Genomic DNA, 26,946 nt, shown 5'->3' on the forward strand with positions numbered 1-26,946 from the left:
ATTTATGAGTTAATTTCTAAAAATATATTTTACGTTTCTCTCTTCTTATCAGGGAGGGCGGTGCCCCAGCGCTCCCTATGGGCCGGCCGCCACTGGGTATAATATACAGATGCTGTTTATTTATACTCTTTGGATTGATAAACGGTAAGAAAGACAATAGATGTGAGCTGCTCTTTTTAGTCCCTAGGTTACATAATGAGTCTAAAGAGTGGGTACATGCGGGGTAAGGTGATGGTGCAGTGGTAGGGCACACAACCCATATACGGAGACCTATTCCATTCAGTATGCAGATGCACATGACACTTGTTAATAGGGAGGTCTGTAACTCATACATTCAGCCGGGATGACAAAAAACCAAAAACCAAACTGTAGCTGTGTTTATACCTTAGCTAGCTAACTGACTTTGAATCTATTTATACAAATGGCCTGTACTGACTATGTTTTTCTATATATAAATTGTATGGGAAGTGCCATGAGAAGACCTTTGAGCTACTGTATATAAACAAAATTTATTTTAGGACTTCCTGACATTCCTTAGCCATGAAAAATAAAAATGATATAATCAAAGTAACATTAGTGCATTGGTTTGAATACAAAAACAGAAGTAATAGATCAACACTGAAAGGGAATTACGCTCCAGTAAAGGTTTCACTTACTCCTCTAGCAAAGCCCCCTGTTGTTCTCAGAGCAAAAAACTGGTCAAAACACAGAGTGGATCCTTCAGGGCTGCCGTCGACACTGTACCACACAGACAAAATGAAATACTGCCAAACAGTGCGGGTTCTAAAGTTTCTGTTGAATTCCTTTCTGGGTGCTTACCTGGTGATGATTAAAGCAGTGCGAACGCAGGGCTCAATTCCTCCTCCTGCGCTGACTCCACAGGGTGCCTTGATGCCTGGTGATGGTGTCTTGGTAACACTGTTAATGTCGGCATTGATGCTGAGAGAGCTGAACTGCCTGTTTTCTCCTCCTATATTCACCAACATCACGGTGTCCCCAAAATGCAACTGTCCATCGTTTGACACAGAGAGATCCACCTGCACGTGTGGACAGACTGTCAGCGCAGCTTCCCATGGGTCACCAGTAGAGCTTTGAAATGAGCTTAGATCAATATTACCGGCCGCAAAATGTTTTCTTTCAGGAAGTCCACTCTCTGGACAAGAAGTTCTCCCTTCTCCTTCTTTTCAAAATATTCCCTCATTGCCTCCTTGGAAAACAATAAAATATGCAGTTTTTCAGTACAGCTTCATGTTACTTGTTATTACAAGGTAATTAAGTTTACAATCATCTTTACAATCTCAGAATATGTTAGGTAGGAATAATGGGATCAATACCACGGAAGATATTTTGAATTCTTTTTTGGAAAAAAGTTGGGTTGCAACATTTATCCTAAAAAGTAAGTAAATAAAAGTGCAATCTATTACTAATTGATTCAGTTCTAAAGGGAATTATCCGCACTGGTTTCATAAGCTATATAATCTTATAACTGAGAACATAAACTTATAATGACGTCATCACCTTATGTACCAATGTAAAAATGCCTCAGATAATTTTATAACATGATTTTTATTGAAAACAGGACAAAAGCTCACTCGAAAGTTGGGCTTGAGTTTTTGATTAAGAAATGCGGGGTCTTGAGATCTACTACAGAAATTAAACTAAACAATACAATTTTTTTTTTAAGTTCTAAAAGATATAGGCCTACCAGTCAACACTGGTACCACTTTGTGGGTCAGAAGCTGTAAAGTAACCAGCTCTATTATTGGTTAGCCTGCCAAACCTATTTAAAAAAATGACCAATGAGAGAACATCTGAGGAGCAACTGTGATTGGTTTAGCTGGTTTCCAGAGACCAGAAGGGTCATGGAAAAGGTAAATGGAGGCCCAATCCCAAATCAGTGCCTAAACACTTCCCCTAAGCACTTAAACTTTGAGCATTCCTATGGTGACTCTGGCTGTGCCCGAATGTCCACCCTAATCACCATACAGGGCACTATATAGTGGTTACACCATTTTAAATGAGTGTCCTTACGTCTAGCCTTTTAATTGTAAAATGTTACATTTAAAATGGGTGTTTTTCCTTTTCACTGACACTTTTGGTCCTCCATAAAATGTGGCTTAAAATAGTGCAAAAATAACTCCATAATAAGCCAGACTTAAGCTGATGACTAGAGTAGGGCAAAACTAGTTATTCATAGAAACGTATTCCTCTGCTGTTTATCAGTTAAGAAAACATGAAGCAAATAAAAAAAAAAAAAAGAAAGAAAAACAAACATTAAATGAGGCTACTGATTTGCATGGAGTCCTTGTTTGTACTGTACGACAACTCGGGTAGATTACATTTACAAGACGTTTCTTGCTCTGCAATTTATTAAGGGATATCAAAGTAAAGATGTCCGAAAATAAATGTTCGATACAGTGTTAGATTTATTTTTATTGTTACAACATTAAAAAAAAAAATGTCATTTCAAATAGGACTAAGTAAAAAATAACATTTCGGATAAAGTTCGATTGTGCATAGCTTTCTAATTTTAGTTATCATTCCGCTGATTCTTTTTTTATTGCTGTTGATTAGATTAATCTAATGTGCCCACCTTACTGTAGGCTCTAAGAAATGTGGCTAAAACATTGATACCAAACTATTAAAAAGCTTTTTTTTTCACCCGTACAAAATAAAACATTCGTAGTTCACCTTCAATTCTAGACCAAGGGTCACCAACCTTTTTAAGGCTTAGAAGCTACTTCATTGGTACTGAAGTACAACTAATACTGACCTATGAAATGGAGGAATCAAACTTCATCTTAACTTCATGCATTATAACTACAGGACTATTTTTGTTGTTCCTTTTCATCTCTAATTTTTGCTTAGATATTGAAATTTTGAAATCTCTATAAATGTTTAAATACACTTTAAGTTGAATATATTGATGAACTATATAAATTATTAACAAAGACCAGCAGAATTAAAATTGCAAAATTTAAACAGCCCACTAGTTGTTCAGTTTTCAGAAGAGGCCGAAAGCAGATGTCCTTGAGGGCCCCTTGGCCCCTAGGCACCGCGCTGGTGACCCCTGTTCTAGATGATGTACGTGCCTCTGCATCCTTAAAATTAATATATATGTTAACGTGATGGCTAGCTCAGATAACACGCCCTCTATTTATTTTCAACAAACCTCCTCTATGATCATGTCTTCATTCCAGTTTCCTGTTTTCGCCCGAGGCCGATTCATTCTCTTATAAGACATTTTAACAACAACAACAAAAAAGTTGAACAATCAAAACAAAGAAAATATCCAGTAAACTGTCAGACTTCAAACGCTACACGGTTTGTGTAACGGTTTCTATAGCGACGGTTCCACAGATCACGGCTCCGGCCGGTTCATATCAGCTGTCACTAGAGGGCGTGCTAGCACTACAGTGGGCGTCCATTATTTCATTGCCAGCCTCCCACATTGTTAACATTGAAACTATAAATACTGATTTACAGTGTCCTAAAAACAAAAACAAAATCATAACATGTAATAAATACATATAGCCTGATCAACCGATGCAGTATAAAGTTTACAGTATAAACTTGTGATTTTAAGAATCAAAATGACCTTCTTTTTTTTTTTAATTATGCCAGTTTTTATCCTCATATAAAAATAAAAGAAAGCATATTAAAGAGCTCCTATATTTTTTATATATTTCAATTAGGCTAAAATAAAATCACACTATGTAGGTTCCTTCACAGTTCCATCAAAATTAATATTCCTCTGCTAGATCAAAGGTTGGAGCAATAAAACGTCCATTTATCCGTTGTTGATACTATTCTTCTTCTCTGTCTGACTCAGTGACCGTTAGCTCGACCTCTGGCACCGTTCATGGCACCATTCATGTGACTCAGTTTGTGTTTTATATCCTTGGGTGAGTCACTGTCATCCTCCTCTTCATCGCTTCGGACATCGCCGTCTAGTTGCTGGAAAAAAACATGACACAGCGAAGAGTTTGTTAAAAGAAGCACATGTATAAGAGCATGGCACATGCAAACAAATCTCCTCTGAATTTACCTTATTGAAAACAAACTTGTAAGCCATTCTAGATATTAGAAAAGCCCAGTAGATGTGAAGAATCTGCAGAACCAGCAACATGATGTTGAAGAAATAGTAGCCAAAGAAGGCATCAAACAACTCCAGTGGGTACACCCACGTACAGTGGATGAGCCTAGAGATGTGGATTTTTGTTAATTTCACTCATCTCCACGTCATACTGCATTATATAACATCTTTTGCTTTTTTATTTACTCACCAGAAAGGAAAAATAATAAGTCTTGTCACCATGAAGACAATAGTAAACAACACAAACATGACATCAGCAGTCTTTTCCCATTTGGCGTAGTTAAACAACTTTCCCCCCTATAAGCAGCAAAGAGAGAAATAATATATTCATACACGTGGGAGCAGAAAACTTAAAACTACAACAAACGGGACAATGTATTTGACCATAATTTTTGTTGTGAACTGTGTTGTTGTTTCCCTGCTACTATTTCTATTCTAGTAAAAGCTTTCAAAAGCTGTTTTGTTTTTTTCCAAATTACAACCACAATTTTAATTTTATTTGAAGTTGATTTTATATTTTACACTTATCTGTGTGAAATGCAATTTATGCACACCGTTGTATTAAAGGCCATATTTGTTAAATTTCATTTTAGCTCTGGATCACATCCAGAGTTTCCCATAGGCGTCAGAGCTGCTTCCCCGACTAATGCTTAATTGTTCAGGCCTTTAAGGTATGTATTAAAAGATTTGCAGTTTAGTCATTTCCTTGACATTTACGGTACCAGTGATGATCTGAGCAGATGCAATGATCAAACCTTGGGGTATTTTTGTTTAAACTAATAAACTTCTATCAAAACTTCCCCCTTGACCTGTCTGATGTGTTTCTTAATCTTAATGATTTTATGAAGTAGTTTGCTATTTCCTTCTTAGGCTTTTAACGAACAAGTTTATTTACAAAGATACTAGATCACACAGAGAAGGGCAATATCAACTAGTTAGGTGCTCAGAAAGTCATATATATATATATATATATATATATATATATATAGGGGTTATCTCCCTAGTACTGTGTGCACTTTAGATTGGTATATCTATTAAACACTATTCCATAGAGAATTCAACAAAATATATAAAACAAATAAAAGCAGAACAATCATTTATTCTCAAATATGATGCATACGATTTTCCACATGGGAGGAATACAATATTTGTTGTGTGGCTTAACTTACTTGTGAAGAAGATGATAATTCCTGTTTGAATTCATTCTGTAAACTATTTTTACCTGACAATCTGTGAACACGGAAGAGTTTCTGATGGCTCTTGAACCTATTTAGAATAGTAATGTAACAGCTGATCTGGGGACATATTTTCCTACGTTGTTCTAAATGAAGTTCCTAACTTATTTCTTTTTGCATTTTCAAAAAGAAATATCTAATACCGGAACGATTCCATATATAATCCCCGGAATAATTGCTCTACTAGCTAAAGTTGTGTGCAGCACCCACTGACTTTAGTCATTGACTCTTACTACGTTTCACCTTTGCACCCTGGGCTAAAAGGCTGGATTTTGGTAGCTCTGACAAAATCTTCCATAATATTGTTTTTTCCAAATATATGTTTAATGTTTAAAAGTACAACAAAACACATTTATGTAATTAAACTGGTATTACTCTGCCCATAGATATCTGCTATTGAAAATGGATCCAAAATTCAAGTGCAAACAGGATACATCTAATTTGTATACTCACTTTGTGAGTATAAAAATTTCCTGAGTAATGACTTACCTCATTATTTTTAGTGACCCATCTGAAGCTATTAGCTTCTGGGTTTTTGTGTTCAAAAATATATCATACTCAGTCAATGAATAACACACGATTTAGCAGCAAATAGGCTTTCTTTCAGCAATAACTAAGACACACAATAACTGTGACCTAAACATAACGGAAGCACTGACCTCAAGCAGTATATCAGAAGAATCATGAACTGCCATCACCAGGGTTCCGATACGAATGTAGTTAGAAATCCAGGAAAAACTCAGAAGTGTCAGTGTGGCTAAATGGTGAATCACCTGCTCTTTAAAGTCCTGCCAACATAGATTGAAAACCATACATTCGACCATAGATTAAAATGAGTAGATTTTGTAAACATTGGTACTTAGATGTGGGATCTAAGAAAAATATTAAACAATTAATTTAGATTAAACTAAACAATGCATCACTGATATATTTGATAAATCACCACAGCTGAGCACTCACTTTCCTTTTCACATCAATTGTCAGGCTGAGGAGCAGAGAAAGGTAGAAGCCCATTTCCAAGATGTAATACCAGTACTGCGACGGGAGCATGGACTGGAGGAACATTTAAAAAACATAACATGTTTATAAAAATGACTGTGCCTACATTTATGCCTTTGCAAAAAAGAACAGAATATAGTTACCTGTTTAGGAAACCCTGCCCAAACCGTCCTTAGGTCATAAAACCAGGGCTTCTAAAAACAACACGAAACAAGGTGAGAGTCATAAGGATTATAGTTAATTTGAGTGGTGATTTTCTGGCAACAAAAGTCGCTGAAGTGCGGGAATTCAGTATTCAGTGGTGACGTCTATTAAAGTTACAGTGATTTTAAGACTTTTGAACAAATGAAGAGCAGTAGCTACTCACAATGCAGCCAAGACATGGAAGGGATAAATAAATACTTCCTCATAAAAATAATTTTGAGCTGTGGCATTAATCAGTCTCAGCCTATAGAATAAAACCTAGAATGTTTTGAAAGTTAAAAGACAATATGGGACAAGATTTTTTTTACATACATTTTGAGGATTTCCAAAAAAAATTTAAAATTAATGTACATTTTTAAATTTCAAAAAAAAAAAAAAAAAAAAAAACAAAAAAAAATTTAAAAAAATAATTCACTACCTTTTTCATGAACTGAACTTTAGAAATTCGTGTTGAGGACACTTGATCTCCAAATGTAAAATGCCCTATAAATTATGCTTTTATATATGTATTAAGAATACTAATATCTTAAACATAATTTAGAGTTTCAAAAGATTATTGCATTAACTCAGTAAACATTTACTATTTGTATACTTATTTGTTTTCTGAATTTATTTTTCTGTTTTGGGGACAGCAGTTTGCATCAATTCTGTAGAAATTATCTTATGTAAAATGGCATATATAAAACTCTTGTTGTGAAAGGGCAACTATCAGATTATAAAAAGTAAACAGCTACACATTCAAGTTGGAAAAATTGAAAAATAAATATAAGTTTTTTTTTGAGAACTTACATCATAAAGGGCCAAGAGTCCACCAAGAAATGCACAAAGATAAAATCCACATCTCCAACTGATGAGATACAGAGGTAATAAAATCACATTCCTTAGCAGATAGTCATCTCCCACTAATGTTAGGTCTTTATTTTTACACAAGACCAACCTCGCCTCACAGAACCTCTTCCGAAGCCCAGCTCGATCCTGGTTCCTCCTCCTCCTGAACCACACTTCTACTCTCCTCTCTGGCCAACCAGTCTTCTTACAGAGGGACAAAATTTCAGCCTGAGACACAAAACAAACAATCCATGGTTTTACATTTATAAAGGTTCATGTACCTTAACTTTTTTGTACATTGTCTAAACAAACCGAGCACTATATAAAAATAAAATAATTATTTCTTCTCTAAATACTCCAGGATTTTTTTTTTTAACCAATCCAGTCAGACTATCTGAAGAAGGGGCAGCCAGGAGTGGACCACCTGTCCTGGTGGATACTAGACTATCTCACTGGCTGTCCACAGTATGTGAAGACACAAGGCTTTGTCTCTGACTTATTTGGCAGTGGTGGCATTAGCCATGTGTAGTTTGTTGGAGCAACAGCTTATCTGCAGCTGAAAGGAAGCGGTTGGATAAGCTTATCAGCAAGGCCAGCTTTGCCCTAGGCTGCCCCCTCGATCTAGTACAGGTGGTGGAAGAACAGACTTAAGTAAAAATAAAATCACTGTTGGACAATATCTCCCACCCCATGCCAGGAGCTGCAGAACTGGAGAGCTCCCTCGCTGACAGACTTCACACATGCACAAAGCATGTCATGGCAAATCCTGTCTCACAGCAGCTGTAAGACTTTATAAAAATTACTGTTAATATTCCTGACTAGTGCAATTTTTCACTTCTCCAAGTTAATGGTATGATGCTGTTTTTAAAAGCATAATGTTTTGCACATTATTTTATTACAACAAGCCCAGTTGTGCTATTTATTGAGTATTCTTTTGTTTCTCATTGTTTTTTATTTTTTGTTCTGCATGCTTCTATTCACTTTGCTGCTACAGATAAAGCTGAGTTCATTGCGATAAACAATGTTTGTAGAGTAGTAGTCAGGGTGGATTACCACTTGACCTGCAGAATCAAGAAACCACTTCAAAAGAACATCACAGATGACATGAAGTGGAACAAAAAGAAAATAGCAAGAAACAAAAGATAAGAATCAAAGTCACTGACATCATGCTGGTGTGACGTACCAAACCAATTCTAAGACTGAGTTAGGAACTAGGTGCAATATTAATGGTTATCTAGCATGTTTTAAGAGAAAAAAAAAGGGGTTAATTTTTTCCCCAAGTAATTTTTTCACTCTGTCATTCATAAATTTACAAAAAAAATTAATTTGTTAGATAAATATTTAGTTTGGAGCTAAATATTTAGTTTGCAAATTAAGTATTTAGTTTTTTTTAAATAAACATTTAGCTCCAAATTAAATATTTATTTAACAAAGTAAGATTTTTATTAATAATGAATGAATGATATAGTGAAATAATGATTGGAAAAAAATAAACCCCTTATTTTTTCTCTTAAATAAGGGGTTTATTGCTCCTAATATTGCTCCTAATTTTTTACTGCTTTACTTTACAAATGGCACCCCATAAAAATTGGCATTCCCCTGGGGGTTCCAAGGATAGAACCATTTCTGACCTTCTTAAAATCAAACAAGAAAAACACATTTGTCAAACCTTTAAAGGAAAAGTCCAGTAATATTCAGAATTTAAACTTCTGAAAGTACTTTAAATATGAAATTATTACATACTGTTCAATACATGATACGTTTTTTTAATTAAGAGTAATTTCATTTGAGCTTTACTGGAGGCATCCATGGTTGTCAAAGAACACTACTGCCACCGGTTTGTCATGTCACGGTGCATTATCGGGTGTAGATCAAGCCCCAATGCTGTATCTGGTGTTTGTCACAACATGCTATTATGCAAGTCATCTTGAAAACATTCTTCTTCAAAATGTTTGCTACATATGATGTGTTTTTTCTCTGGCCAGAAATTCGATGGCAAATCCTCCCTCTTCAAGTTGGCAATCCAACGACAAATCCGTCGGTGGAGGATCATGAATTGGAAAGGTGAAATAATAAACATTTTTTTCACTTTTACCCGATGTATTGCAACATCCAGCTGCCATGCATATAGGCATTGTCAGTTTAACTATAGCTGTTGCGAATTTCAATGATGAAGTCCTCTCAAAATCTTAATCTTAAATAATTCTTGTTGATTGCAGATGTGTCTAATAGTTCCCATTGATGTTGCTTGTAAAGTGGAGAGATTAGCACTAGGCCTACAGCACAATGACGTCACTGCCGGAAGATGTCAGAAGTGAGGTGTTACTAAATGTGGGAAAAAATGGCTGGTCCTGGACTCAGTGATCGCGACAAAAATCATTTTTATTTTTTTACTGATTAATGCTAAATTCATTAAATCAAAGCAAATAAATTGGTTTTAGGTCTAGATAATGATCCCTTGATTATTCCTTGCTGACCAGACTTTTCCTTTAACATGTTTGAAGCTATCAGAAAGATGTAGATCATATTATATAGCTGACAGTTACGTAAAAAGATGCAAAAATGCATGCCAAAAACTAACAACTTCTTAAATAGAGAGAGTCATGCTTACAGTAAAACATAGTGGTGGTAGTGTAGTGGTATGGGGCTGATTTGCTGCTTGGAGAAGGCAGAGGCATTAAGTTTTAGGGTGCAACAAGGGTTATCTCAAATTGTAAAATGCGACAAAAACAAGAAAAAAAACAAGTAAAGCCCTGTAATGTTATTTTAAAGGATACAATATTTTTTATCTTTATTCATTCTTGATGTTCTGAAGATCTGTTAGCTTTTTATGGCTGTTTCTTTTAGATTTTCTTTAAATAAATGGTCTGTTTATTTTGTACTACATTTTTCTTTATTTACTGATCAAAATATGTAAAAGTATTTTTGTAAAAACTTATGGTAACACATTAATGCCTGGAATTAATGTACGTAAAAAAAAAAAGATACCTGTGATGGATTCCGGGCTTTGCTGCAAAAGTGCTTTTCTAGGATTGGGTTTTGCTCAGCTTTGAGTCGCACCTTGTCTCTGATCTCAAGAACATTAGCGAGTGGCGTGGCCAAATACCTGAAACAGCACACAGAGCTCTGTAAATCTCCTTTATAACACAACACCGGCAGGTCTTTGGAATTTCTTAACATTGCTTTAAACTTGTGCAACATAATCCGGGTATAATCGGATAAATGCACAGCTGAAGTCTAAGTTACATTTACTCTTTTGCTGTACAGTAAATCCTTGCCTTTCAAATAGATATCTGACCACGAGAAGGCAGAGAGCACAGGGCACCGCGGCATAAAGCTGAGAGGCTTTGGCATAAATTCGATCATCTTTGTCCACAAGATCTGCCCAGGAGACTCCAACTGGGAGCCATAGACGTTCCCACCACAGCCACTCTTGGATTGTCTGCAACATGATGCTAAAATGTGGGGGGAAAATGTTACACAATTTAATACAATTAACAAGTTTGTTTTACAGTCAAATGTATGGACTCACAATCATTTCAAATATGTTAAGATTTCCTTTGTACAGATTTGATATTTTGTAAAAGAACCCTGTGTTTTGATCTGAAACTAAAGAGTTTCAATTTGAATCTATACAAGCATGTTTTTTTTTTTTGTTTTTTTTTAAGTATCATTTATACAGAAGATAAAATAAAGTACAGTGGAATCTGCTTATAGTGGTCACGGATATATTAATTGACCACTTATATAGATCAAAAGGATTGGGACAGAATGCTGTTTAAATAATTTGTTTATAGTAATCACAAAGTGAGAAGGGGGAGGAGGATGAGGATGAAGAAGAGGAGACTGTTGTCCCTTCCAGAGCTGCGATGAGGAATGCAGTTTGCATATTAAAGACTGGTCTCCTGCATGTTTGTTTCAAAAACTTTGACCTTTTACATTGTTTTGAAAAAGAAGTGAACTCGGTGTTGGACAACACTCTGATCCAGGGAACCACAGATAAATATGTTAAGTGATTTCTTAATGCTGGGCAGCAGATCCGCAACACAAAACAGAGGTAGGCTAGCTTTAATTTTCTTTAGCAAATGCAGTTATCTTCTATATTGTTCTATGAAACTTTTTGTTTCAAACTTACATGTTAAAAAATGCACTGGAGGCACAACAGGGCCGACGCACAGAATAAATTACATAGGCCTACTGTAGGCTACCAGAGTTATGTCTGCACACAGCGCAGTATACTGTCATTAAACTTGCATGGTACTGTAATAAAATGCGGAAGCTAACGGTTTCGTTTAATTTTTCTAATTGAAAAACAATACAAATGGCATTTAGATTATATTCTGCATAAAAAATAAGTGAAATAACCATAAATTTAGTTTTAGTAATCAACCTCTTATAGTGTTCAAATTGGCTTTGACCAATGTGACCACTATAACCGGATTCCACTGTACTTACAGTAAAAACCAATAAAAGAAAAGGGGTGAAGAGAAATTACATTAAAACAAGAAAAAAAGAAATACATTTGGTGATATTAAGCATCACATAAAGGTGAAGAAATTAATAAAAGGTGAATGCAAATTTACAACAAATAGCTATGCTATTACAGAAATGAGCTGGTAAGGTAACACTGTCATGAAAATCTATGGCAAACAGTAATGTTTTAATTTATTTAATGAAGTGAGCCTTCAGGAATCTCATGGGACCTTTGCCCATTAAGATTTATAAACACCATAACAGATAAAATTGTGGGAGTTTGACAGAGAAGATTTTTGGACCAATCAAGCATAGCAACAGACAATCCTACTTATAAAGTCTACCAAACAGCATGGTAGGATCAGCTGTGTCAAACTCATTGCTGAGACCTAGTAGTACCAATGCCAAAGTTCTACATGCTTCACTGTTATCAATGGTTATTAAAAACTAGATATGATGTGATTACTTGATATCAAAGCATATATTTAGGTCTAGAATATGTAACCAATTCTATGTCGTAAGGACCTGAAGTAAAGGCAGCCAGCTCTCAGGAGATGGAGAACTCCTGCAGATATCAAAGGGCAACAAGATAAAGAAAGGTGAGGAACAATTCATGGAAGCAGAGATTAAAGAGAAGTAAAGTCCTTCCTCATATGGACTCTGCCCGTAACAGCACAGATGAAAAATAATACTTAGGCGCAAATAAACTGGACTTTTTATCAGCATTTAGGCTACATTCGAGAAGATGACCAAGATTCTTTTTAATTAAGTGTATTTACGAAGGCAGTATATATCATGAGTGTGTCCCTTAATCTCAAAAGCGGTTAATAAGTCAGCATGGGAAAAGGCAGACATACCTGCAGGCAGTGTTGTCTTGACAAGTTTCAACAGCAGGGATAGAAGCTGAAGCAGATACAGTGTGTTAGCCGGTCTGATGAAAGTAAAGTAAAAGAGTACGCAACCGAAATGAACCTCTGCTTCATTGTCTCTTTCAACAAAACAAATCTTTTCATTCATTTTCCTTCAGTTTTTGACATGATCAACAAAAGGCTGCTTCGAGAACACATTTGTGGAAATAAAGGTATAGTAAATAAGTTCAAAATTCACACACTTACCTTTACGGTGTGCCCAATGCAGGTAATGCTGGGTGTTGTCTGGAGATCTACCTAACTGAGGTCAGCCTATTACTCATACCACCCATATAGTACACCTAATCATCTCAGATAACAGTTCTGCTATATCATAGACACCCTTGGATACATTCTGGACTTTCAGAAGTCCGCTTCACGTAGGGGTAAAAAGTGAGATTGATATTTGATTGAAAGTTGGGGATCTTTCTAACCTGCACATATACCCAAATGTGTTTCAAGCATCTCAAATAAGCATGTTGAATAGATTAAAAGCTCTGTGTGTGGTTGCTCACCTGGTGAAAAAGTCCTGAATCCTTCCCTCCCACTTTGCAAGCTCTCTTGAGCACTCCCTTGCAGTTGCTACAAGTCTTTAGAGATATGGAACAGCAAACAGCTTAGCGCTTTTGAAGCATTTTGCCGGTAGTTTCTTTGTTTAACTTGTAAATCATAAGCTGCAACATTCATCCAAAGGGTAGGATTGGGATGGCTTGCGTACCTTCACCTGCAACAATTCCCTTGGAATGCATGAGCAGCCCCCACAAAGGCCCCATTCACTGGTAAGCCAGCAGAGGAGGAGGAGCCAAGTGGGAAAGAGGAACTCTCTCCCACAAGAACAAAGAGTGAAACATCATGTAGTGGAGATAGCTACCTGAGTTAATAATGAACATATAAATAGAGATTGAGCTATCCAGGGAGTGGCGAAAATTCTCCAATTCACTTTGTTTTCCTTAAGGCAGAGGTTATTTTTAGGAACTAGTTGGAAATGTCCTGCTCTTTTATGTTAAGGCACATGAGTCAAGTCTGAAACATGCCAGGTTTTAAACATAAAAGAAAAGCTTTTTTATCATATATCCATCCATTCGTCCATGTTCTCCCACTTTGTCCTGTCACGGTCACAGTGGGGACAGTCTCTCATATGTGATATATATATTTATATAAATATATGGTTGTACATTCTCGTCTTACAGCATGCACCAGAGGGCAACAGAGACAACCACACTTCTGGTGATATATACATTTACAATCAGCTCATGGCTGAATGATAAGCAAGGTTGTGTTTCTGTTTGTTTCATTTTAACTAACACACTTGTATCTCACACTGCAGAGCACTTCTGGTCTTTAATATAATTAGTTATAAGTTGCAGTGAATAGAGGTCAAATATTACTAGGGTATATATATCTCAAAACTGAATTTTAAACATTTCCAAAGTTGAAATGTGATATTATGCTATCTTATGGTGTTCATACTCATGAAAAAGACTGGCTGGACCATCTTTGACTAGAATAAGGGTAGATTATATCACTGGGGAATCAAACTGACCTGACCCGAACCCCTCAGAGACACTATAGAGTGTTGTCAAGAGAATACAAGACAAGACCCACCAGTGTCAACATGCTAAAGAGAGCTATTAAAGCAATCTCGGCTTCCTCAGACCTTCATCCTACGCTGCATTGATGCAATTATTCTTGCAAAAGAAGCCTCAACCAATTATTCAGTTCCCAGAGTGAGCAAATCAAAAACAAATCCGTAATACCATTTTTTTTGTAAAGAAGCTGAGGAGATGATAATCAAATAAACACATCTGACAAATATCACTGTGCATGAAGTCCAAGTAAAGTACTGTATAAGTTTTAGTTTTACTTAAATTGAAACACTGAATAAAAAGGTAAATCTTAATCCAACTTATTGAGATGTACAAGAAGTAATGAACTTCTAAATGCATGTTGCTTTAAGCTCTTTTAGAAGGTGTATCTTGACAGGATAGAACAATCCTTATGAAGGCAAAATAAAAAAAAGCAAAGCCAAAAGGAACACACATCAAAAATAAGTGGTTGTTTATTTAAATTTCACATCTTTTATATATCAAAATCACTGAAAATAAACAGAAAAACTACAAGCAGAGCTACTAGAATAGCAGTCATCTTCCCCCGGTATACACTGCAGCATGCTGCATGTGTACAAAACAGTAACAATGATTTAAAAAAGCATATAACATAAAGCCTCTTGAGATATCCAAGTGATTAAAATAACCAACCATCAAAATAGTAAGAAAACTGAATGAGAGTCTTTATTGGTCATGGCAAAAAAGAAAAAAAATGTTTCTGAGGAACTTTTCCCTTAACTGTTCTGCACTAAAGCTATAATAAATATATAAAAAAGATATAAATAGTGTTACATGCATGAATATTACACAGGTAAAAAGGATATCCATTGGATGGGCTCTTTTGAGCCCTGGGGTAAGCAAGTGAGAAGGACAGCAGGAGGTTTGAAGCCTCAGGCACAAACAGGAGAGGCTAATCTTGTTAGTCCTCCCCCTCCTTCTGCAGACTATAGCCTCCATTTGATGCTCTGCTCTCTCCTTATAATGGAGTGTTATTGTGCTTTAGTTTACTGGGTGAAGGAGGAATGCAATCACCAAGCTTCGCACAGCTGGAAGAATGACTTGGTCTTGAGGCTGCCTCTTCGGGACAGGCCACTCTCTGACGAGGAGGCAGGGTGGAGCAGCGGCTCTTACCCCTGGAACGTGGCAGCTGAGTTGGAGGGCCTTTTAGTACAAAAAGTTCACTTGAGGCTTGGGGCTGTTGAGTAAATGCTGACTGTGGAGATGAAAGGGACACTGGACTGTGTGAGGGAGAGGATTGTTTGGGGGATATGCAGCCCAAAGGAACCAGGGGAGTAAGCGAGGGCTGCTGCTGGAGCTTTGTCAGGCTGGTGGATTGGCTAGGCCGGGGCAGGCTGTAGCAAGCCTCAGCTGCTCTGTAACGGGAAGGAAGGGTGGAGCAACGAGATTTTACTCTCGAGTCTGGCTCTCTGGGAGGAGGAGCTATTAGAGTCAACATCCTAGTTTCAACATTTGATGTTGTAATGTCTCGCCTGGAGCCTTTCAGACTCTGGGACGAGCCTCTTTGGGATAAGGGTCGGGATGCAGGCTCCTGTGGACCTTGTTTGGATTCTGAGCGGGGAAGCTCCTTTTCCACAGCTGTGCTTGATACAGGCTCTTCATCTATATGAATAGAACAAAATAAATGGATTTGACATAGTATAAACTGTCAAGTAAATGATCAAAGAAAAGGGAGAGTTGACTCATCTTACCTAAAAGACCGAGGTCACTCATGAAAGAGTCCAGATCTACGGTGAAGTTCTCCTCCTCGCTTGCCTTTGCTTCATAAACTTCCCCTTCATTGCTCTCTGTTGTTTGATCTTTTTCTCCTGTACCCTCTGTCCTTGCTTCTCCATTTTCTTTCTCATCTTTGCTTTCCATCTTAAAGTCCTCCTCACACTCTTCCCCTCCTGGCTCGTATTCTTTATTTTCAGCTTCTTCCAATGATTTATAAACCTCCATGTCAGTATCAAACCTTCCTGGTTCATCCAGACTGATTTCAACACAGACTTCCTCCTTTTTCTCACCCACTTGGCACACAACCTCCTCTTCTGGTGCCTCCTCCACTACAATGTCTATGTTGGCAGGAAAGCAGGGGATTGAGCGTTTTGGGGAGAGTGTTTTGGCACATGCTTCTTGGTCTTGTTCTAACAAGAACTCCATCAACGCCATGTTTTCTTTTTTCAGCTGTTCCCGCAATGATCGTGGTACATCTGGGATCATCCAAGCTACCAGCATGCTGAGGAACATGGCGAGATTCTATCCGGGGAAAAAAAAAAGAGATGAAGAAAAGCTGTTTTTCCCTTTTTTCATGTTAACATTATACAAAGTATTAAATAATCTTAAAATCGAATGAAAATGAGACATGGTTTTTTAACTAAAAAAAGGTTCTGGAAAATGTGTTGGTTTGGGGGTATGGGATTGTTCAGCTTTTTTTCCTTGGAACTGCCAAATATATACAAGTACTCAAGTAATACCAAACCCCTTCAGAAGAAGTCACCTCATCTGGAAAAAAGGGGGCACCTATAAGTAATTTAATTTCCATAGAAGTCAGCTTTTCTGTGGAGGCCTCAGAGGGTTGTTAGAGAACATCAGTAAACAAAAAGCCACATTAAGTCCAAGGAACACAGCAGACACGTTTAGGATAAGGTTAAACATGGTTATATAACAAAATAACATTCTGAACTTTGAATATCTTTAATGATGATTGACTGAACAGCATCAAAGCAAAAAACTTAGACATATGCAACTAAATTAAAATCCTAATAACAAAGAACAACAATCAGAGAAGCTGCCAAGAAGCACATGATACCCCCAGCAGCTCTGAAGATCCACAAATCTGGTGGGAAAATATTTGACAGGATGCTGTGGACTCAATAAAAATGTTCTCTGAATTGAGAGTAAAGGCCATTGTTCAAGGAAAGCCATTAGAATTTGTAAAACAATTGCTGTATTTAGATGAGAACAAAGTATAACTAATTGACATGCACTCAATATGTTATTTGTCCTCGAAAAGCAACATTGCACGTCACTTGAACATACAATCCCCCCAACAATACATGGCGACTTTTCAAATCCATTTAAACAGAAATAAGCTCGGTGTTGTACCGTATTTTTTCACCATATTTATTTATTTATTTTGCAATGCTCTGAACCTTCCTTATGAATGACTTTTGCACCATGGCTTTAAATGGGTTTTCCTTCTCTCCTACACTGTTCACTGCTAAGCTGCTCTTTCCCTGTTAAAAAGTTTTATGCATCTAAATTTTGTTTTGTATACAGTCTGTGTATACAGGCTTGTATACATATAGTAATATACATATATTGTAATGTATATATATATATATATATATATATATATATATATATATATATATATATATATATATATATATATATATATATATATNATAGATAGATATATAGATAGATAGTAAAGGTATAGTAAGTAGTATAGTAATATTCTGGGTCTAAGTCATAAAATATGGTGGTAGCATATGGATTTATTTTTATATTTTTATTAAATTCAAGAAAAAAATAATAAAATAAAAAGTATTTTATATCTAAAATAATTTTAAATATAAAATACATTTGGTGGAGTTACATTTTAAAAATGTTTTTTCTTCTCTCTCTCAAAACCTAAGTGTTTGTTCTTGAAACAGAAATTTTCTCTCCATGTGAAATAAGTGTCATAGTTCCTGTTGGCCAGTCTCAACAGTCTTGACAGCTAAGTGGTGATATTATGTGCATTTGGGACGTGCATCCTGGCCTCGACTGGAATGCGGACAAGAGCTTACAGGTGTTTTCAATGGGTGGGGTTAAAAGTCAGAAGAAACCCCAATGTGCGACTGCAAAATAATTCAAATTGGAACAGATCCACCTCCATACAGAATAACAGTGGAGGGGTTTACGTGGAAGCATATTCGTGGTTTTGAATGGCCTAGTTTAAGTCCATCCAGTATTGTACTGTATTCAGAATCTGTGACCAACTGGAAAAGCGATGCAAGAACACAATTTGTGTGAGACTGAGATAATTTGAAAAGAAGAGAGAAAAACGTTTAGTCTTAATATATGCAAAGCAAACCTGCATAACCTGAAACATCTGAGGTTGTAATTGCAGTAGAAGGTAGTTCTACAAAGTGTTGAATTTTGGCTTCTGAGCAGCAAATCTAGTGGACAGATTTCAGACGTTTATTTATGAAGACAAAACAACAATAAACTGTATATGATTTTCTTTCTTTCTCTGTCACACCTATTTTGCAAGATAATGCATAAATACAACAAGAAATAAAATGGTATTGTTCTAGTGCTGTAATACAACACAATACATTGCGTAAAACCTCTTCACAACTTTAGTAATCTTCTGTTAATTGCCTCAGACAGTTTAGCAGAGTGGAACTCTGTGCCAAGACAATCTTGCACGAACAGTATCAGATACCGAGGGTATAATGGACAGACATGAGCCAAGTTTCACTAAATGCAAATGCTGGGAATCTGCCAGAAGGCAGTTCAATTAAGCTCTGATTCCAACAGGTGTACTCCTCAGACCCGATCTGCTCAATACATTTGGCCACAAGTTTCTGGAAAAAGGCATGGATTTTGCATAATTGTTTTGATGTGACCTCTCAAATCAAGCACATTTACAGAACAGCCGCAGGTATACATTAAGAAAAGCAAAACACTACCATTACGAAATAGGTATATAGGAAAGCCCTGGATTAACCAAGTTGGGTTCTGGATCTGTACCTAGTAGAGCATTTCCATTGAGAACTCAAAATGAGTTACATTCTCAGTCCAATCAGGTTAAGCTTGTATGTCCCTGGCAAGAAGGCGCAGAATCTCCCAAAGGAAGTCTGCCAATGTTGTCGGATCATTCCCCAGACCTCAGTCTAGCTTTGCTGCCAAAGATGCTTAAAACTTTTCTCTTAATTGTCAAACTGATACTAAATCTAAGATGAATGAAAATATTTGCTTAGTTTTTACAAGACTTGTTCCAGGAAACCATTTTTAAGTAGCCTAGTTGGCACCAAGGGAAACCCCTTGTCAAATGAATGACAATGCATTTATACAATGTATACAAAAGAGAGAAAAGTCAGATCCAAGCATATTACAACAAAATACTTGATTTTGCAAACATGATTTACCTGGAAGAATATTACAAAGGCCAGCCGAGCAGCAAGGACAGACCAGTATTGTTTGGAGAACGTATAGGCATCTGGTGCCCATGGGGGATCTCTGTAGTCCTTGTACCTAAAAGAGAGAGAGAGATGAAACACAATCTTATCTCATTAAAGCAGAATGGAAATGAACTCTACTAATGCTGAGTTGCTCTCAACAGGAACCTGAAATCCTTGCCAAATTGTACACCAAAGGAAGCTTTAAGCTGCTAGCTAAGGGATTTAAAGGGAGATCAAGGTAGGTCAAGGTTAGGAGAATCCCTCTAACCTGCACATGGTGACACCGGTAATGAGTGTGGTGGTTGGTGCTGTCCCAGGTGGGAAGTTGCTGACATTGAAGTAGGACAGTGAGTGCTCCGTGTAGCCACTCATGGTACCGTTTCCACTGTACATGTACTGGTAGACCATTCTTGGAACAAACTCTGATGTGAAGGAGATGACGAATGCCTTTCAAGGCGAACATGGAAGAATGGTTAAACACTTGCAAGATTCAGCAGGTTCATGATAGTCTAAAAAAATCTCTCAGTTAAGAAATATTTAATACTAAGGTTTAAGTATGGTCTGTTGTCAAATATGAAACGTCCATGAGGAATATATTAGCCTGCGATGCACTGCAGACCTGTCCAGGGTGTACCCTGCGTTGCGCCTATAGACTGCTAGAGCCCCAGAAATAAAAAGTAATAACTTGCTGATCTGATGAAAGTAAAATAATTAGTCACTTAGAAATTTATTAAAAAAAAGTAAAACCTTTTTTCCTCTAGTAATAAATCTTTTAGAGATAACTGATATGAATTGCTAGACTTGAAATAAACCATAGAACGTAAACTTGAATTGGAGCTGTTGATATTGATTTGTCACTGAGTTTGAGATTGCTAAACTCAACTTGTGACTTGACCTGACACTTGACTATAAAGACTTGCAACTTGCTTGTGACTTGGAAATAATGACTTGGTGCTATTTCTGTTAAACACTGAATAAAGCTGTGCCAAGAAGAGACAAACTGTACCAGTGAAATGAACCACAGAGCCACCAGAGCTTTTAGTTCTTAAAACTCCTTTGTTAAGGACTTAAAGATATTCAATATGAAAGAAAGTTAATTCACTAAGTACTTAGTCTTAGATCAGACATAGAAAAATACACTCCTGATAAAAAAAATCAATTTGACAACAAAAAAAACAATCCCATCTGGTGGTTCTTGAGCACTAGGTTGTAAGATGAAATTAAACATGTAAACGTATTTCAAAAAAACGTATTATTGGTTATTTCCACTCTTTGATGGGCGCTTTAGGAACATGTGTGTTTGTGTCTTGTGTTTGACCAGACTTGTAGCACTGTGGTGATGGCCACATAAAGAGCAGCCAGGGTCCAAAAAGAGATTCTACCTTAAAATGTCTTTCAATAAATAGTTGTTATGGACTTGTTGGAATGAACAGACTAGGTCATCCACTGGCAAAACAAACAACAGCCCTTAGTTGAGAGGAATGCCTGCTGTGCCATATCCAATTAGCTAACAGCATTTTTCACCTTTAACTCCATTGGTACAATAAAGGGAAAAGCTCCCGAGACCAGGATAAAGACTCCTTACCTGTGGTGTATAGAAAACATCTTCTTTTGTTGTATAATCTTAACTCTTTCGGATGCCCTGGATAAGATGCCCTCTTATGGATATTAATTCCTGTGTAAGGATCTGCCTACTCACCTACAGACTCATTTCGAGTCTCTAACTTTAGTTTTTTAAATATCCTTTAGGCTGTTTAAAATAACTGTCTTGATAATGTAAATGTAGTAAATGTTGGGGACCTTATTGGTGGAGCTTAAAAATTCTGGTCTTAAAAGACCGAAAAATTCTTTTTTACTTTGGCCATCAGGATGATATAAAAATGAAACAAAAGCCAAAGTTGTTTGGATTTTGACTTTTTATGGTAATTCTTTTTTTACCAAATTATGAAGGCATTTGAATTTAAATATAGTTCTTAAATATGTCTTATTTTATAATCAGTCACTTCTTTCTCTTCTCTGATCCATTAAAAATCCATTGTTCAGGTTTGTGTAGGATGTTTTAGAACATGATTAGCATGTATCACATTGCCTTTTAAACATTTCTCGCTCTTTGGTTGTGCTTTATAGTATCTGACCTTTTTGGGCAAAAAAAGCCCTCTTCACTGGATGTTTATGCACTAACCAGGTGTTTAATTTCTTCCATTTTTAGCATATTGCCATTCAGACATTTTATTTTAAACACTGGTCATAATTTGTCATGTTTCATAAGAATCGGCTGCTAAGCTTACCTGATTCGAGAAAAGGATCAGAATCAAAATCAATAAGAACAGGACACCATATAATATAATGAGAGATACATTAAATTGCCTGAAATATAAATGAGAGTAGTAGTTTCATGATAAAACCTTTCATAATTTGTTAGAAATACCTATTCCCAAGAAAAAAATAACCCAAAATGCAATCGCAAAATAAATGAGTAAGAAATGGTTTGTTCACAGAAAAGACATTGCAGGGGGTTTGGACAAAATGGCAGTACTTTGTTTGCAAACGAGTGAAGGACAAAGCAAAAGACAAGTTGCTCCAGTCTACAAATACATAATTTGATTTGCAATTTATCTTCCCTACCCCTGAATTATGATTTTTTGTTTAATTTTTTTCACAATTTCCTTGGTGCTAATCTGAATTTGTACTCTGAGCGCTGATTTGTCAGGTAGGTAAAGGGGATAAAACAACAAATAAGGGAGAATGGAAGAGGAGTCACATAGATACTTTCAACAAGTCCACTAAAATCAGCTGCAAGGAAAAAAGTTCAGTCTGTTTGTATAAAAAACGGACATATTGCAATATGTAGTGTCCTTAGATTCTGACACATAGGCAAAAAGTTAAACACACACAGTGATGATTAAAGGATGCAGGAAAATAAATCAGGACAGATGTACGCAGACTTACATTGGTAATGACAGAGAATTTGCTGATTCCACACAGAATGTTGTACCAAATCCCTGGAGACAGCATGAGCAAAAATACAAGAAGGAGAATGAAAGAGAGTGGACATATGTGGGAGGATGTTATGGTATAAAAAAAAAGTTTCTTCTAGCATGGACAAAAAAAGAGTAGGGAAGCGGATGAAAGGGATGAAAACTATTAGCACAGAGACAGAAAAAAATGTTTCTGTACCTATGTCCTTACACCTGACTGCATCGGGTCGCCTGATCTCAGTGACAAATTTTGCAGCATCCAAGCGAATCTCAATGACGTTGTTGAGCAGAGCAAATGCAGGTGCCAGCGGAAAGGAAGCAACAAACAGGGACACAAATCCGTACTGGATAACTGTGTGAAATATTCAGACACAACCATAAATAATTAAAATTTGATTTTATTAGAGCAGCAGTGTATTATTTATGGTATAAAGAATGACAAAAGAAAACAGACTTACTCATTTCCATGTACTCTGGACTGACACCCTCAAAGGGTTCAAGAGCAAAATCTTTGTCAAACTGTTGCTTTGGTCTTATCTCTTCTGTTTCGTTCTCTTCATTCTCTGCTGCTCTTTTCTTTCCCTTTTCTTCCTGAATTGTTCTGTACATCTTTTTCATTTTACTAACAAAGGGGATTAGAATTACAAACAATAAAAACAAGTTGAAGAGACACAATAAAAAAGTCTGAATGCTAATATATTAATTAAAACATGATGCAAATATCTAATTGGCTTTCATAGAAAACTTGTAATGCTGTAGATAGGTTGCGTAAGCCAAAAGTGTTAAAAAAGATAACCAAAGGGACTCCTTGACACGACCCTGTCCGGAAATGTGAAATATTCTAGATTTAACCTGACTAAAAGGTTAATTTGGTTAAATATGTTTTTACAAGGCACTTTATATCTAGATATAGAATAAAAAAACACTGGTGTATACGTACGGGATGACAATCTCAAAGACATTGTTTTGAATGAGCTGTTTTCCGAGCATGATCATGCTAAGCTGGATGCACAGCTCGATGAGGCAGCCTGGAGGAGCGCACTGTGGACATTAAAAAAAAGAAAACGACGAAACATCAGAATTCCGATTTTTCTTCTTTTTCTTTTAATTTTGTGGCATTAGGAAAAAAATTTGACATAGATGGGCTTAAAAGAGTCAAACAGATAAACCTGTCAAACCTGAACGTTACATGATAAAAAGTCATTGCAGGAGAGGAGGAGCTCAGCCAAGCCACCATCAACAAAATAACCAGCAAGCGATTAGACATGTTATATAAAATTCACCACTTATAAAGGTGACCTTTTTAACAGTAAATACACCTCTTAATTTATTTACCTTCCATTTTAAATCAGTAAAGCATTTTAAATGGAACTGAATTGAATTTAATTATCAACACCTTATTTTACTTTAAGAAAATGCAAATTCCTGCTTGTTGAGCTGGTCCTTTATAGTGTAAACTAATGTAGGTTTAAGAAAACGTTTAAGCAAAAGTTACTGAACCTATTTAATTAAACCAGCAGTTCACTGGATTTGAAAATGAAATATAAAGGAGGATTTCTTACATTTCGTAAAACTTTTACTTATGCAGCTTTTTTGCATCTGGGATGACATTCAAGTTAAATCAATTTGAGGATGCAACTAAAGATTAGGTATTGGAAGGCCTCCTTGCCATCCCCAAAGGACTTCAGAATAGTGGAAGATACCAGGGAAACATGCAAAAGGCTTGACAAAAACTGTAAAACATGTTCAATTTACAAATACTTCACTCTATCATTGAGCACTATGCAGGGTATGGGGTATTATACAAATAACATCAATTTTTTTGTTAATACAAAAACCTGCTGAAACCATCATTTTCAAGATTATACCCATTGCATATTGTCTTGCTATAATAAATTTCATACCTCAAAATCTTGGATGAAGAAAAATCATTTTAAATCTACGTCTGCTGGAGGCAATGTCTCAAGATAAGATATTTTAGTAACTCATTGCCTCTTTTTCCATTAAGACACTCTGATGTTGGTCAATAGTCTGATCAAGAGAATGTTCAATGTTGTCTAGAAAGTTCCAGGCTTCTTTATCAGCTTGTTGAACTTTATTTTTAAGTCATTTGCTCTGATTCTCTTACTGCAGCTGATGATGGAAGAGGAGAGCCCAACAGCATCTTGCTGCAAACACTGAAGGAAATAAGCTTCCTTAAGAAGTAAAGTCTGCTCTGTCTCTGTAGACAGCTTCACAGTTGCAACTCCAGTCAAATTTGTTGTTCCGGCTAACACCAAGGTATTTATACCCCTCTATTAGCTGCACTTCTTCTACCAAGTTAATAATATTCAAATTGTGGCTGTTTCTTTTAAAATCTACAATCACCTCCCTTGTTTTGTTCACATTCCAGATCAGATTATTGTTTTCACAACAATAATTTATATTTAACATCATATATCTTAATAGCTCCCTGTAGTCAGTTTCTTGACTGTCTCCTATTAATCCAACAACTGCAGAGTCATCTCTGTACTTTTAAAGATGACAGAAGTCTTTCTTGCATTGTAAGTCAGGGGTGACACAGGAAAATAAATGGTGCAGGTGCCATTCCCTGTGGTGCTCCTGTCCGGCTGATTGCTTGATTAGATAGTTGACCCTTCAGTCTCACAAGCTGTGGTATTTTTGTAAGGTAGTCTTTGATCTAATGCCTCCACCTGAGTCTTCTGTAGTTTCTGAATGACTCACATTGAATTAGGCTAAATGCACTGCATAAATCTAAAAAAATTATCCCCACAGTGCTGTCTGTCTTGAACCTTTGGCTCTATATCTAAACCAATGTGAAAACTACAGGGAATCCTGATAGCTCGTTGTGTGGTTACTCAAGTGGACCAACAGAAGATTCTCTGGAACCTTCATGATTCTAGGGCAACAGGTTTATAGTCAAGGAGGACTGTTGGCTTAGTTTTCTTTAATACTGGAACAAGGCTAATTATCTTTTTCATATTTGGAACCGTCTCCAGGGTCAGGCTAAGGTTAAAGGGTTGATGAGGAATTCCAAAGAGCTGCTCAGCATGGGCCTTCAGGGCTCTGGGGCTGACACTATCAGGACCTGGTGACTTATTAAGATTCTGTAACACCAGTTTCCTGTTCATTTGACTTCTAGAGAGAGAGAGAGAGGTGGAAGGCAGAGGGAGTAGCACCATCTTATAGATTGGTTACAAAAAAGAAGCGCAGAAGCAGAAGCTGTCTGACCCTCCTTCTGCTTGAAGTCTGTAATCGTCTTCATCTCTGACCACACCTATCTGATTTTGTTCTGCTGGGGCTCGCTTCACGTCTTTTCCTGTATGTCCCCTTGCTTTCTCTTATCGTTTCTCTTTCTCTTAATTTGATTTGTATGCTCTTCAATAATTGCATGTCTTCCTTTATGAATGCTCTTCTTTTCTTGTATAGCATTTCCTTCAGATCACTGGTGATCCACATTTTAGTAACAGGTAAGCATTTCACTGTTCCTTTGGGGATGATGTTATCTACACAGAAGTATTTGTAGTCAGTCACACACTCAGTCATTGCAATGACGCCCTCTCCATGTGACTGACACAGGGCATTCAAGTATGTAGCCTAAAATAACCTTGCAGGGCTTCTTCAGATTCCTGTGAACATCATTCACAGTTTACAGTTGTTTTTAATAAAGATTGTCTCTTTTGAAAAGGGCTTATACTCTGAGCAGAGAAAGATAGATAGTGATCTCATTTTCCAACAGGAGGTCTTTGCAGATGTATGAGTCAGTAGTATTTGCATAAAAACAAGTCCAAAATTTTGTTTTCTCTGGTACAGCAGCTGTTTGAAGATTGTCAGTCTAGAGAGAGTGGGGCATAATTACAGCAAAATCACCAGTTAATGGCAAAAAGTGCAAGTCTGTAGGTTAGCAACAATAAAACTGATGACATCATGTGTAGTATCTGCAAAAGCAGAAAATTTAATGTAAACAGAATGCTGATATTCTGGGTCCTTGGTAGAGCTTGGAGTTCTTCTAACTTGATTTCTTAAGATCTCACATTGCCCATAATGATCAATGGAAGAGATGGCTTGTATTTCTTGCTCCTCTCTCGTCTCCTTGCTCCGGCTCTGTGTCTTTGTTGCCTCCTTTTCATCTCAGCTGGTACTTGCAGAGATGGTTGAAATATTATTTTGGGGTTAAATCTGTTATTGAGCTGCTCACGGGTGCAAACAATCAAGTTACTGTTTTTGTTATGGCTATGAATAAAAAATTTTCAAAAAGGAAAAAAAAAGTACTGGCAAAATCCTTCTAGTAGCACAGCGTTTAACACCAAAGGGCAAAACAAAAATGGGAAAAAAAAAAAAAATTCTATTAATTACAGGTGCTGGTCATAAAATTAGAATATCATGAAAAAGTAGATTGATTTCAGTAATTCCATTTAAAAAGTGAAACTTGTATATTATATTC

The 26,946-nt window shown here is 36.5% G+C and overlaps 3 protein-coding genes across 7 annotated transcripts in view; all 3 read right to left on the reverse strand.

The window, feature by feature from the left end:
- cfap161 (cilia and flagella associated protein 161) overlaps window positions 1-3,311 on the reverse strand; it is a 10,458-nt gene extending 7,147 nt beyond the window's left edge. The window contains exons 1-4 of the mRNA XM_015401693.1: window positions 3,173-3,311; window positions 1,118-1,207; window positions 820-1,037; window positions 657-738 (exon numbers count right to left, since the gene is read on the reverse strand). Coding sequence (XP_015257179.1) covers window positions 657-738; window positions 820-1,037; window positions 1,118-1,207; window positions 3,173-3,244 — 462 coding nt within the window. The 5' untranslated portion in view covers window positions 3,245-3,311. The remainder of the gene's footprint in view (window positions 1-656; window positions 739-819; window positions 1,038-1,117; window positions 1,208-3,172) is intronic.
- On the reverse strand, window positions 2,441-13,488 carry LOC107102400 (ceramide synthase 2-like). Of its 5 annotated transcripts, none has more exons than XM_015401689.1 (12): window positions 13,259-13,488; window positions 12,693-12,766; window positions 10,641-10,817; window positions 10,351-10,468; window positions 7,472-7,590; window positions 7,324-7,381; window positions 6,474-6,524; window positions 6,292-6,384; window positions 5,991-6,119; window positions 4,287-4,393; window positions 4,049-4,202; window positions 2,441-3,957 (listed from the first exon to the last, which is right to left on the reverse strand). In XM_015401689.1, the coding sequence occupies exons 3-12, from the start codon at window positions 10,811-10,813 to the stop codon at window positions 3,829-3,831; spliced, it is 1,131 nt and encodes a 376-aa protein (XP_015257175.1). In that variant the 5' UTR covers window positions 10,814-10,817; window positions 12,693-12,766; window positions 13,259-13,488; the 3' UTR covers window positions 2,441-3,828. The 5 variants fall into 5 exon arrangements, with proteins under 5 accessions (XP_015257175.1, XP_015257174.1, XP_015257177.1 ...); XM_015401688.1 differs by having other exon boundaries at window positions 12,693-12,738; window positions 13,259-13,487; XM_015401691.1 differs by lacking the exon at window positions 13,259-13,488 and adding an exon at window positions 12,951-13,245 and having other exon boundaries at window positions 12,693-12,738.
- A 1,400-nt stretch (window positions 13,489-14,888) lies between these two features.
- Window positions 14,889-26,946, reverse strand: part of LOC107102392 (anoctamin-1-like) — a 30,884-nt gene continuing 18,826 nt past the window's right edge. The window contains exons 22-29 of the mRNA XM_015401680.1: window positions 23,443-23,543; window positions 22,961-23,124; window positions 22,702-22,854; window positions 22,474-22,526; window positions 19,793-19,971; window positions 19,492-19,597; window positions 16,060-16,606; window positions 14,889-15,970 (exon numbers count right to left, since the gene is read on the reverse strand). Of these exons, the coding sequence (XP_015257166.1) occupies window positions 15,327-15,970; window positions 16,060-16,606; window positions 19,492-19,597; window positions 19,793-19,971; window positions 22,474-22,526; window positions 22,702-22,854; window positions 22,961-23,124; window positions 23,443-23,543 (1,947 nt within the window). The 3' untranslated portion in view covers window positions 14,889-15,326. The remainder of the gene's footprint in view (window positions 15,971-16,059; window positions 16,607-19,491; window positions 19,598-19,792; window positions 19,972-22,473; window positions 22,527-22,701; window positions 22,855-22,960; window positions 23,125-23,442; window positions 23,544-26,946) is intronic.

The sequence above is a fragment of the Cyprinodon variegatus genome, unplaced genomic scaffold (assembly GCF_000732505.1).
Source record: "Cyprinodon variegatus isolate N-32 unplaced genomic scaffold, C_variegatus-1.0 Scaffold1249, whole genome shotgun sequence".
Taxonomy (NCBI): Eukaryota; Metazoa; Chordata; class Actinopteri; order Cyprinodontiformes; family Cyprinodontidae; genus Cyprinodon; species Cyprinodon variegatus.

Bases quoted from the DNA above. Each gene is read 5' to 3' on its own strand.
- LOC107102400 (XM_015401692.1), bottom strand. From the start codon at position 10,813: ATGTTGCAGACAATCCAAGAGTGGCTGTGGTGGGAACGTCTATGGCTC. The intron at 4,394-5,990 runs GTCAGTGCTTCC...TGCTGCTTATAG, and splicing joins CTTCTGATATACTGCTTGAG to GGGGGAAAGTTGTTTAACTA. The intron at 4,203-4,286 runs GTGAGTAAATAA...CCACATCTCTAG, and splicing joins CTTATTATTTTTCCTTTCTG to GCTCATCCACTGTACGTGGG.